The sequence below is a fragment of the Mesoplodon densirostris genome, chromosome 1 (assembly GCF_025265405.1).
Source record: "Mesoplodon densirostris isolate mMesDen1 chromosome 1, mMesDen1 primary haplotype, whole genome shotgun sequence".
NCBI classification, from domain to species: domain Eukaryota; kingdom Metazoa; phylum Chordata; class Mammalia; order Artiodactyla; family Ziphiidae; genus Mesoplodon; species Mesoplodon densirostris.
In genome coordinates this window covers 228,217,908-228,231,343 of record NC_082661.1, presented here as the reverse complement: position 1 = coordinate 228,231,343, position 13,436 = coordinate 228,217,908, and the positions used below count along the sequence as shown (strand labels likewise).

At 39.0% G+C, this 13,436-nt stretch overlaps 1 protein-coding gene across 2 annotated transcripts in view; it reads left to right on the top strand.

Annotated features, from left to right (window-relative positions):
* Nucleotides 1-13,436, top strand: part of OTUD4 (OTU deubiquitinase 4) — a 41,267-nt gene that overhangs the window by 596 nt on the left and 27,235 nt on the right. For both annotated transcript variants that reach the window (XM_060115865.1, XM_060115856.1), the window contains exons 2-5: nucleotides 3,798-3,881; nucleotides 6,735-6,785; nucleotides 12,359-12,405; nucleotides 13,111-13,183. In XM_060115865.1, the coding sequence (XP_059971848.1) occupies nucleotides 3,798-3,881; nucleotides 6,735-6,785; nucleotides 12,359-12,405; nucleotides 13,111-13,183 (255 nt within the window). The remainder of the gene's footprint in view (nucleotides 1-3,797; nucleotides 3,882-6,734; nucleotides 6,786-12,358; nucleotides 12,406-13,110; nucleotides 13,184-13,436) is intronic.

Here is a 13,436-nt window from a genome sequence, read left to right as displayed (position 1 = left end):
TAGAGGAGGTGGTGCACCAGACTTGACTCGCGGAACATGATTTTTTTTTCCTGTTGCTGGACTTTGGAACGCGGGATAGCCAAGCCCGCCGATGTCCGCCTGAATCAGAAGGGGGAAAATGAACAGTTTGGGAAAGCCAGACTTTGGAAAAGGTAGAATGTTGGCAAAGAATTGTCTTTGAGCAGATTCCACTCTTTTTTTAATGCTCTGCAAGGCAGTGTAGGTGTACTAAAAATAATTGACTTTAAAAAAAGTCTGTTTTGGAGTTGGTAGTAGGAAGGCAGGGTATATCTGGAGTTCTTCAGGCCCTTGGCCGAATTTTTCCCCCTTAATGGTCAAAATCACTTCCTAACACAGTTCTTGGGAGGATGTTTCTGATTTTTTTTCTTTTTTTTTTTTTTGTAAGAGAGCTTATTCCCTGTTATATAATACTGTAGTTGGTAGGTATGCAGTCAGCAAAACCCATCCTGTATTGAAAAATAGCTGTTGAAATAGTTGGACAAAAGTTTCACATTACTGCCCTGGTGTGTATTTCCTACCGTTCACAGTTTGCTTTCCTTTGGCCTAAGGTCCACCCCTCCCGTCTCCTCCCCGCCTTTGGAGTTTTTCTGTTTCTCTTTCTCCCACCTTTTTTGAATGCTAAGTAGCTTTCACAATTTCTATTTGTGAGTAAATGCTTTACTTAACATCTATAGACCAGTCTATTCGTATTTTTTTCAATATCCAAAGGCCAGCCATTTATTTTCCAAAGGCCCTCGTTTTCACAACAGTAGCATAACATCATTTTTTTTTAAACAAGAAATGGATTTAGCAAAGGTCCAAACCTTTGCAGTTTGTCGCAGGCATTGTCATTCAAACATTCTTCTCAAAGCTTCCCAAATCGAGCTCTTTTTTAGTTCAATAGATGTCTCTTATTTTTAGATTTTTAGGATGTTCTAATGTTGCTTTGGGATATGTTCACACAAACACATCCCAGGCTTTACTATCAGTAGGTGAACAGTCTGTCCCATTCGTGAGTTTCCTGGATCTCCACTCAGCCTGCCTGGACTCCTTAGCACCTCCAGAAGCAGAAGGAAGAGGTGGAAGTGAATTCAGTCCCTATTGATGCATATTGTTAGCTCTAGCAAGAATTTGGTAAGGAAGGAGGTGGAAACAAATAGAAATAAGGGAAGTACGGTGCTTGTTTGGAGTTGGATTATCTACAGCCTAGTTTATGTTGAAGCAGAAAGGTGTGTCTGGTTTCAGTACTACATGCTGTAGATAACTGGCAAACTTGATTATACAGAATCTCTATTTTTAAGTAGAAAGGAGCAAGAGCTAGCTGGTTACACCAAGAACTCATTGCTAACATCAGCTAACACATTTTTATTGTATCTTATTGTGATGGGATTTAAGTTAGGCATAAGAGACTATCCCTTCTGATTAGATGATTCTGACTTTTAGTATACTGAGCTTTTAGAAAGCTTAATACTGTGACTCTTGGGGGCAGCTCAGTTCTTCAGTAGACAAGGACCAAAGGTAATAGCCTTCATGGCCAAAGGCAGTGTGTGCGTTGCAGGGGGAGGCGGAGGACAGCAACAGCAGCCTCAGGCTGCCCTTTAACAATGTGTACAGAGGATTTACCTTTTTGCCAACGATTGCTCCAATAATATCAAAATAATTATAATCTCTAACAAGGAGTCACAGTAAGTAATCTAAATGGCGGCCTTTGGTGGGGGGAATGGAGAGGGAGAGACTTGAATTAGCAGGAGTCTTTCCCTCCAAATTACCTGATTTAGATAGGCCCTTCCCTTTTTACAGTTCTGGACCTGGGCCTACAGGAGGCCTGACCTGAATCAGCTCTGTGGCCCTAGAGCTAAAAATAGGGCGCTCTTAGAGGACTTGGAGAAGCAGTGTGTCTCGGCCTTTCTCAGTGTTTATCACCGTCTGCCCTAAGTAAAGATCGGAAAGCCTCCTATTTCTAGCTTATTTTCATGTATATAATGATTTGCAGAGATATTTGTCATACCATTTGAATTCTTCCTGAGTGTCCTTGAACTGGCACAATATTATGCTTTTTAAACAGTTGTCATTTAACCTTGCTTCTCTTAACAGTGCTTGGCTTTGTAAAGCCCCGACACCCCCTGCGCTTGATCAGAAGTTGCTGAGAGTTTTGCTTCTGAGTAACAGGTTCAGATTTCATGTGCTAATAAAATCTTTGTTAAAAGAGGAGAAAAAACAAGAGATATGCCTGTCATTGTTTTTGGTGGAAAATAAGCTTTATTCACTTATGTCTGCCACCTGTTGCTAGGTAAATGGCTTTAAGACTAGCTCCACTTTACTGATGGCAGGAAAGCCTTATCGGATGACACTGTGGTTTACTCAGACTAACACGTTGATTCATAATAGTGTCTAGCATAGCGTCTGTGAAGGAAGTGTTGCTAAATGTCATTTGTTGAGTTGGCAAAAAAATTGTGTGGTGGTTATTTTTTCTGCTACTCAAATCTACTACTATTTGGGTAGTCCTTCCAGTGCTGGAAGCTTAGAATACGTAAGGATGCTTTTTTGTAGTACCCAAGACAACAATGTCGGCATACTCTGTTAAGCTGAAAACCAGCTAGTATGCTGAAGACAAATTCATTGCTCACCTCAGCTAGTGCATCTTCAGTGTGTCTCAGTGTGCAGGGACCTGCTAGCTGTCTAAACAGTTGTGCCTTTGGTTCTGTGGGTATAAATGAACCCTGGCTGTTGCCCACAGTGACCTGTAGAATGTGCAGCTGGAGCTTCCCTTTTCCTGAATTCTCTGCTCACCCTGAACATAAGGGAGAATCACTTAGTTGGAACTATAACTCTTAAAGTTACTTTATAATAATAGAAATTCTCAAGAGGCCTTGACAGTAGTTTGAGATGTGATTATTTTATATGTCAGCTTTTTTTCTCCTACCTTGACCTTGTAGAGTACCAGGAACACCTTCGTTTGAGACACCTAGTTATAGAAAAAAAATAATCTACTCTTTTTAGCATGGTGGTAAGTTATTCTTTTGTTGAACTAGTTGTTTAACAGAAGAAAACAGAAGCTACAAAGTGGGAGGATTTGGATCATCTTTGTAGTATGACTTATTTCAGGTGGTGCTTTAAGATTTGGGGCAAAAGAGCAAGTTTCAAGGCTGTTGGGATGACAGCACACAGGGGCACGTTTGCATCCTGTGTGTTGCTCCCTGGATGGTCTTTCAAGAATCATGTAAGCCTGACAGCTAAAGGATTTAAGAATGAGTGCCTTAATTTTCCTGAAACCACGGTGGACTTAAATTTATACATAAGGCAAATAGTTCAAAATTACCGGGAAAAAGAAATTTATCTCTTATGGGCATAAAGCCTCAAAGACGATTTTTGTTGGAAGTTTCCTGTTTGTTCTCTTTTGCAGCAAGCATAGGATGAGGCTAAGCACTGCATTGCAGGAATTCTGTTAGCCTTGCTTTGTGAAGAGCAAAGTTACAGTAGAGGGCTGGCCAGGAGAGGAAAGTGTCTTAAGTTTGCAAAGATTTCCCCAAAGGAGTAATTTCAGTGACTTAAAGGAGAAATGGTAATAAGCTCTTTATAGAGTGACATCTGGCTTAAGTACTGCTGTTTGTATGTGTCGTGTCATCTCTCTGGTTAGTGGAAGAGGTGGGAATGAATAAAGAGCTAGAAATGATAGAAAGGGAAAGGGAGACTGATGTCTGCTGGCCGTGAGGTTACGCTGGGTGTGAAAGAAGGCACTAGGTCGTAGCTTGAATCTTCTAACAGTGCTTGATAGTGTGCTGCTCTTTGCTTTGCAGGTGCTGCACTCTCAGTCTCGCCATGTTGAAGTCAGAATGGCCTGTATTCATTATCTTCGAGAGAACCGAGAGAAATTTGAAGCGGTAATTTGTAATTTTAAACATGTAATGGTGTGTTGACTTACATTTACATTTTAGCCTTTAGAATGGTCTAATGGGAATTTCAAGGGTTGGATCTTAATGCAGGTTTTGAAAATAACCCTTATAAAAAAGAACTGCTCGGCTTCCCTGGTGACATAGTAGTTAAGAATCCACCTGCCAAGGCAGGGGACACGGGTTGGAGCCCTGGTCCGGGAAGATCCCACATGCCGCGGAGCAACTAAGCCCGTGCACCACAACTACTGAGCCCTCGTGCCACAACTGCTGAAGCCCGCGTGCCTAGAGCCCGTGCTCCACAACAAGAAAAGCCACCGCAATGAGAAGCCCGCAAACCGCAACGAAGAGTAGCCCCCACTCGCCGCAACTAGAGAAAGCCCGTGCACAGCAACAAAGACCCAATGCAGCCCAAAATAAATAAAAACTAAAAAAAATCCTGCTTTTTTGAATTCAAATCCAGTTACAGCTGTGATTTTTTTTTTTAAAGGCCATTTTGTGGTATTCATTTATTCAGACGTTTAGAAAGCTTCTGTGACGGATGGGTCACTGAGCTGTGGAGGCTGCAAGGCTGACCTAGGCAGGACCCTTGCGTATTAGGAGCGAGCTTTGTCTGATGTGATCAGGGAGTGAGGTGTTGTGGTTAACGGTTTTCCGTGATCGGTGACCCCATGTGAGTTGTAAAAATTGCACACTTAGGGTATAAGAAATACGCTGAGCATAGCTAGAGTTGAGCCTTTGATTTTATCAGGAGGCATTTATACATTTTTAATTTTCAGGGTTCATCATTGTGAACTACCTATCAGAACATTGTAACTATGTAAATAATGATTAGTAGTTAATAGAATGTAGTATAGTTAATTAGTAGTTAACCGAATATCAACTTACTGTAATTTTCTCAGTAGTGTGTAGTAGGCTGTGAAATAATGCCACAGTGACCTATTTTCATTTTACATTGAAAGCCTTATAGGATTTACTAGTTATTGGTTTTATGACTAGAATTATCATCTGACAACTTTCAATGGTATTTTCCCCCCGTTGACTGCCAGAAGAACATTGACACTTTGCATATAACTCAGTTCCAAGACTTAATAGGTAAATAGTGTTTAGATGTGTTCTTGGGTTGGAGTTCCTATTTTCAAGCAAAATTTTATTACTGGTGACATTTTTCTGGGTGCCATGTTATAAGATGGACAGTAATATATTCCAGGAAGGAGAGATACCTGCTTGATCAGGAGATTTGAAAACTTGTTTTATTAATAAAAAGCTGGTAGTGTGGAGGCTAGATAAGAGAGTATTATAGCAGAGAAGAGGGCAGGGGAGTGGAGTGGTCCTGGACTATTTGAAGAAATTACAGGTGAATTAGTTATTACTGTTACTGGCTACTGTTGACAACAGTGGAAATTGCTAACATTGGTTGAGCATTTACTCTCTGCCAGCAGGCATTGTTTTAAGTGCTTTGCATATATTTATTTAGCTGTACGGTCTCAGGAGGTGTGATCCGAGGTTGAAAGTTCCAAGGGGGGAAGTTTTGCTTTCCTTATAATGAATACCTCTAACAGCTTCTATTGGCCAGAATTGGAAAAGGCTCTCATGGGAAGAAGGGTGTGCCTTTTTACTGACCATGGTTAGTTGGGGCCTAGATGAATACTTTCTGATTAGAAAGTAGAATCTCAGATTGGATGCAGGCTTGTGTGAGAACACGGCTTAGGTCTTTTGCAACTTTAAATGGTTCTGTGGGGTGGTTTTATTTTTTTTAAGTCTATAGATAATCAACTAATACAGAACAGTAGCCTCTGATTGGTGGGATATTTGAAATATGTGGCTATTTTATTACGAGTCTGTGTTGAAACTTAGCATACTTTTGGAAATCTGACAGTATACAATCTATAAAGGAATTAATGTCCGTCTTAAAAAAATCCATGGGCTTTTAAAAGATTTTTATAGACCGGGGGGTGTATTTTAATGGTTTTAAGTGTATCACTTTGTTACATTAACTGAGACTAATTTAAATAAAATTGAATTTGGTGTTTCAGACAAATGTCTTTTTAGATCTTTCAGTTACATTAGTGGAATTGCTATGAGAAAAGCAAAAAACATTATTATATAGCTTGAATAAACTCAATTTTTTTTATATGTTAAAGTAGCAATGAAGCAGGCCATATTAGAAAAATCTTGTTGATTCTTCAAAAGATCTTTAGCATTATTAGTTCTCGTCCTTGTTTTTAGTATAACTGACCTAAGAGAGAATGAATATTCATATCTATTAGTAAACTAATATTTCTTAGCTAGTGCATCTATGTTTAATTATCTTCTAAGCATTGGCCATTACCAGGTTAGTCTTTAAGTGCTGCTTTTAGCATGTAATTTCTCTGTTCACAGTGTCACCTGCTGGGACCTTGAACTGTCTTCTCCCTAAGTCTGATAGTCCTGCCTGGGCCCCAGGCCCTCTGTGAATAGGTGTGCAGTTGAGTTCCTCTCTCACTGCACTCACCCCACCGAGTGGCCCTGCTCCTGCTGGCCAGGTGGCTCCTGTCTTCCCAACACGGTGCTTGCTGTCCACCGCTTCCTTATGTTGCTGTCCCTGTGCCCATCCAGATCCTGTCCAGGAAATGTTTCCAGACAGTGTTTCCTTCTTTAAGTTCTTTTGTGTGTTTATGATGTTTTCTTAATGATGTATGTATTTTCATAATTAGATTTTATCTGTGCATGTGTATATATATAATATATATATTTTAGTATTACTGATGTATCCAAGGTTTGTGTAAAAATTCAGTAATTCACAGTGAAGAGATTAACTTTTGCTTCGATGTATTTGTAATAGACTTTTTTCTCTTTTTGCAGTTTATAGAAGGGTCATTTGAAGAATATTTAAAACGTTTGGAAAATCCACAGGTATGCAGTAACCTTCTGACGTATTTCTGTTTTTTATATGTTAAATAATCTATTCAAAATTCATTATGAGAGATTAATATTACAGTGTATGGAGGGGTTTCCTTATAAACATTTACTATCTTAGGTGCACGTTTTATGCAGCATTTAAGTGGAAGACAGTCGGAGCTGTGTACTGTGCACTCTTGCCTCACGAAAGACAGTCGTGCTCTCTTTATCTGTCATAATGGCATAAAAGACCTAAAATAATAGAGCTGATGATTTCCAGGGTGCTGTGTTGGTATGTGTATGGGGCTTGGTGGATAGGGCAAGGGCAATATTTGATTGCTTCCTTAGGCAACTGAGAAGACAGTTTCTTTTATGGAGGTTCCATTCCCCATAAAATGGTCAGTGTGAGAAGTAGGAAGAGACCGTTGGGAGTAAAAGGACAGCACTTCCTCAGTCATTTTGAAGTTAAAAGAATTTTTCTTTTTTTTTTTTTTTTTTCTGCTGTCAAAACTAATGTTCTTTGTGTAAAAATCCAAATGTTAATGGCACGCCATGTAGAATGTTCCCTCATCCCCAGAGGTAATCACTGTTAAGTTTAAAATGACATTAGCAAAGGAAAAAGGTACGAGAAGGAGTCAGATAGGGAGGAAAGGGAATAATAACATAGGAATAAGGTGTTTGATCAATGTTTGGTGTCTCCCTTCAATTCCCTAACTCTAATTTGAGTGCTTGTTGTGGGCCAAGAATGGCCAGGCACCCGGGAGGCAGAGGTAACTGGGATTTGGATGCTGTTCTCAGGAGTTTCCCTACAGTAGGGAAGAACATCTAATACCAGTGAGAAGGTACATGTGTCGAAAGAAGTATAGGTATGATGCTATAGGCATTCCGTTTTATTCCTGGCTGGGTAGGCAAAGCAGGAGTTTGAGAGTAAGAGGGCATTTGAACTCTGAAGAGCTTCTGGGTAAGAAATGCCTAGGGTGCAGGGCATTTCCAAGTAGTGAAAATTGTGCGCAAGACAGATAAAGAAAGCAGTTGGGTTTGTGTGGAGCACGGAGCACACGAAGGTGGGAGGTGGTGAGAAATGTCCGAGGGCAGGCTGTGGTGTGCTCACGGGAGAGCATCACTGCCAGCCTCATTAGCTTGGAGCTGATACTTGAGGCCAGCATTTCTCAAAGCATTGCCTACAGGCCATTGCATCAGGAAAAATGCAGATCCCTGGCCTCTATTCCAGACCCAAATCAAAGTCTCTGCGCCTGGGGCCTGGGAATCTGGCATTGGGAAGTTTTTCAAGTTTTTTGAGGCAGGAAGTGAGCTATGTTTTGTTCACTGCTTTGAAGTGAGAATAGTGCCTGGTGTTTTTGTTAACTGGATGGATGGATGGATGAAAGAATCTCGTGTAAAGGTCGTTCGGAGGTGGATTAGACCAGAGGCAGGAAGACTAGTTCCAGTGGTTTTGAAAAAATTGTTTAATACACAGAGAAGTGGGCACACTATAGTAAGTGTAAAAAAAGGAAAGTAAGTATGGTATTACTCCAGTTTTGGTGACAAATACCCTCTGAAGATCTTTTCTCTAAATCTGCTCAGGACTACATTTTTATTTCCGTGATTTTGAAACTGAGTTTTGCCCACAAAAATGGACACAAATCCATTTTCCTGAAGTTTGTAGTTTTTTTCCTCTTAGTTTATAAGCTTCTTTGAAGGCAAGAATTACATTTTTTTTTTTTGCTGTACGCGGGCCTCTCACTGCTGTGGCCTCTCCCGTTGCGGAGCACAGGCTCCGGACACACAGGCTCCGCAGCCATGGCTCGCGGGCCCAGCCGCTCCGCGGCATGTGGGACCTTCCGGGATCGGGGCACGAACCCGTGTCCCCTGCATCGGCAGGCGGACTCTCAACCACTGCGCCACCAGGGAAGCCCAAGAATTACATATTTTGTTGCTTTTGGACTTCCCGTGGTTACCTGTCAGTTTGGGGTGCCTAATTGATCAGTTTGTGTGTGTTGAGTGCATGTTAAAGCCGTATCGCATTATATGTAACAGGTAGGAAAGATTAAACACCAGAATGTTAACCGTTCTCTCTAGGTAGTAGTACTACTGGTGAGTTTTGTTTCCTTTGTAGAATATGAAGGAAACAACAAAGACCGTTTATTAATTTTTCATGAGAAAAAACCCACAGTGTCATTTTATAGTAATCTTTGTGCAGCAGTTCAGGCTCTTGGGCTATGAGGGTCCGAGAAAGGATAGCAGAGACATAGTGGGAGTGGAGAGAAGGGGACAAAGGGAGGAAATGAGGCGGTGTGAACTGAATTGAGACTGATGGGGGGGTCTGCAGGAGCAGGGAGGGCAGGTTGCTGCGGTTTTGAGCACTTGGGACAGGTGTCTCCTTGCCAGGGTGCTGGCCAGCCAGATTTGTTACCCTTAGGGCACCCCTCCCCAATCCGGTCAAACCTCCTCCAGGTGTTTCGGGTACCTGCCAAACAGGACAGTCGTTTGTTCTTCATTATTAGCAATAAATATTTATGTCTTCCTTTGTTTCTCTTTCTCCCTGATCTATGGAATGTATGAAATGAAAAGAGAAATATAGTTGATGGATAAACTCCATTGCTTCATCCAATTCTCAGAGAAAGCATCTTTCTCCTTTTACTTAAAAGTACCGGTGGAACTTTTTGAAAAATGCCTCAAACTTTTTGCAAGAATATATTTTTGTCAGCTTTACGTAGGTGAAATTGACATACGATACATTTTTAAGCTTATAATTTGATGAAATTTGACAGATGTATACAGTTCTGTGACCGCCCACAGACATCGTATAGGACGTTTGCATCACTCCACAAAGTTTCTCATGCCCTCTGCACTTAATCCCCCCTCCCCCATATCCACTGATGTATTAAGTTTTGCCTTTTCTAGACGAAAAAAAATGGAATGATATACTTTATAGTCTTATATGGCTGGCTTCTTTCACTTAGCATAATGGAAACATTTTGAGATTCATCCGTGTTGTGTGTATCGGTAGTTCCTTTTTATTGCTGAGTGGTCATTCTCTGTATGGATGTACTGCAGTTTGTTTAGCAGTTTACCAGTTGATGGATATTTGAGTTCTTTCCAGTTTGCGGCTGTTATGATTAAAGCTGCTAAGAATATTTGCTTGCAAGTCTTTCTGTGGGCATATGTTTTCTTTTCTCTTGGATTAATACTACTGGGAGTGGAATTGCTGGATCATATGGTACATTTATGTTTAGCTTAATGAGAAATTGCCAATCTGTTTTCCAAAGTGGCTATGCCATTTTGCTTTCTCATTAGCAATATATGAGAATTCCAGTCGCTCCGCGTCTCCCTCAATACTCAGTATGCTCAGCCTTCTAAATTGTAGCTGTGTTGGTGGTCGTATAGTGGTGTCTCGTTGTGATCTTAACTTGCATTTCTCTAGTAATGTTGAGAATCTTTTCATGTGTTTATTTGCCATCCATATATCTTTGTTGGTGAAATGTCTATTCATAGGTTTTGTCTTTTTTTTTATTACGTTGGTTTTATTGAATTATAAGAGTACTTTATATTGAGTGTAAATTCTGTACTGGATATATATTCTTCAGTATTTTCTTCCAGTTTGTATCTTGTCTTTTAGTGTTCTTAATAGTGTCTTTTGAGGAACAAAAGTTTGCTTTGATGACTATTGAAGAACATTTAGATGCGTTTTTTTGATATAGTATAGTTCTTTAGTTAAAGTAGATTTTGTAGACACACTGTGCTCTTACCCACAGTGAGGAAGTAGATTAAACATCATACAGAGTGCTGAGTAAATAAAATTATGGCCTTAAGGTAGAAGATACTGATAGAACATAGATTTTTTTTAATAATTAAAAATTGACCCTGGTTAGAGAAGAAGATACGATAGACAAGAAGATACATCATATATCGCATATGATAGATATGTGTACTTAACCAGACTACAACAGAATTTATTCTGAAGATTAAATATTTATAAAATGATACATTATTTGAGAGGTGGTATTTTGTTGACACTAGTAGAATAATTTTCCATTTTCTAAAGTGGATCTATGGATTCTGCATAAAGTGGATATAGCCTGTGTTTATGATCTAAGCAGACTGGTTTCAGGGAAGGATTTCCTCTATACCAGAGGGTGTCTTTTGTAGCAGTTTATGAGAAGCTGGGATTGTTAGGCAGAGGCCTATTTTAAGAAGTCTATTATAATATATGGCACCCATTTCATTTTGAAAAACAGAGCCAACTTTTGAGAACTATTGAAGTGCAGAGTCTTTGGGGGAAAGATGATTCTTTTCTGAGAGATCAAACCATCCTCTTAAAATCTTTCCGTATCTCAAATTTGTTTTCTTTGAAGGAGAAAGTAGCAGCATTCATTTACCATAGCTCATTATTTTTAGTAACTCTTGGTATTAAGTCTTTACTAATTTCACAAGTAGTTTAGGAATACATTCTCATGGTGAAAGATTTAATACAGAATGAAGAGTGAAAATCTTTACATTTCCCTCATCTTGAATTTCCTGTCTCCACTGTCAACTTAGGTATATCCTTCCAGACCTCTTTCTATGAATATATGTATTTCTTGTTTTGCACAATAGGATTATTTCACCAACTTACTTTTTACACATGATAGTCTGAGTGATCTTTCCAAGTCAGTTCATCATTCTTTTGATGATTGCATGATGTTTCCATACATAGTTTGGATGAACCACAAAATTATTTAATTATTCCTTATCTATTAGTGGAATCTTGGGGCTATCTTTAAAAATTTTTTTAAACTATTACAAATAGCTATAGTGGACATCTTTGTTTATATACACTTTTGTGGACATATGAAATATTTCTTTAGGATAGTTTTTTTTTTTTTTTTCTTTTTGGCTGCACCGTACAGCATGCAGGATCTTAGTTCCTCGGCCAGGGATCGAACCTGTGGCCCCCTGCAGTGGAAGCGCGGAGTCTTAACCACTGGACCGCCAGGGAACTCCCTAGGATAGATTTATACAAGTTGAATTGCTGGGTCAAAGAGTATATGGATATTTAAATTTTTGATATATACTGGCCCTTTCCTTCTGAAAAGCTTAAGGACTTAAAAGCGACTCCTTTAGTACTAGAACTTCTACCACATGTTAAAGTGATGGCTGGGACACTGCTTTCTTGGTACCTTCCATCCTCCTGAAGGGAAGGGACCTGCCCTTTTTCATCCTTCCTGATTCTTGAGTTCTGCTTCGGGTCCACATCCCGTTTTCTGGGCACGTATCCTGTGCTAGGCTCTGTTCTGGGTGCTAGGTTGGAGGGCAGAGTCTTTGCCTTAACAGGGTCTCAACTTAGAGATACTACTCCGTCATCTTGCCGCATCAATAGGAACTCTTATTCTAGCTCTGTTACTAAGGATTTTTGCGACAGAAACTTGGGCTGCTTTTTAGTATATGTTATTATAGCCTGTTTTATAGAAATGTTTTTATAGTATTCACAATACTAACAATATTAATGAGCTTTTCTAGCTAATTAGGTATATCGTATAAAGATATGTATTAAGGTATTGTTAAAAAGTAGGAGACATTTATGTGCCAACTTTTTTTGTTCAATACAGGAATGGGTTGGACAAGTGGAAATAAGTGCCCTTTCTCTTATGTACAGGTGAGCACTGTAATAATGTAGGTAAACAAAAATAAAGTCAGTGGGAAATTGTAAATGTAAATGCCATTGTAGTCAAGTTGTTAAAATAGCAAAGCAGTTTTATGCCTTGGCTGTAAAAGCATCTTTTCTAATGTTTTGCTTTTTTAATTGCATCAGTTAGATTTTGACATTTAGGTATCAATGTATAGAGATTTTAATTTTCCAGATATTTTTGGAATGGAATCTAAAAATTTTTCCAGGCCTATAAACTATATCACTTATCATCAGCCTTCTAGAGAAATGATTTCCTACTCTGAAGGCTGGTAGCGTTGAATGGCCACTAGAACAAAGGCAAAACACTATTGTCAATTTTACAACTTTTGCCCATTAGCGGAGCAGGTGAATGCTCTCTTTTTTCTTTTTGAAATGTCCTTATAAATATCACCTTCACAATTCCTCTGGTTTTGAGGTCTACTTTTAGAATTATATCTGAAGTTACATATATGCAAATTACATTTAAAATTTTATTTTTTTACGAGGATACTTTTATATAAGTATGTTACAGCTTAGTTATTCCATTACTATCTTTTGTTCACTGCTCTGTTTCCAGTGCCTAGAATATTGCTTGGTGTATACTGGGCTCTTGAGTGAATGAATGAATGAGTGATTAAATCTCAATTCATGAAATATATTCCATCAGAAGTAATTTCTACATGTTATTTTCAGGAAAGATTTTATAATTTACCGGGAACCAAATGTTTCTCCTTCACAAGTAACTGAAAATAATTTTCCTGAAAAGGTAAGAATTTTTCTAAGTGTTTCTAAAGGATTTAAGTAAAGAACCACTCAGTTGCCGTCTTGACTGCCTATTTAAGTGACTTTTTGAGTTTTTTTAAGTTCCTATTAATCATCCATGAGTTACATTATTTTGTATTTGTTTTTTCCCACAAATCACTTATGTTGAACTCTATCATAACATTTTACTAGAGAAAAAAATTGAGATACCAGTGTATGTGATTAATTAGACTATTACTGTTTTACATCAATATAAA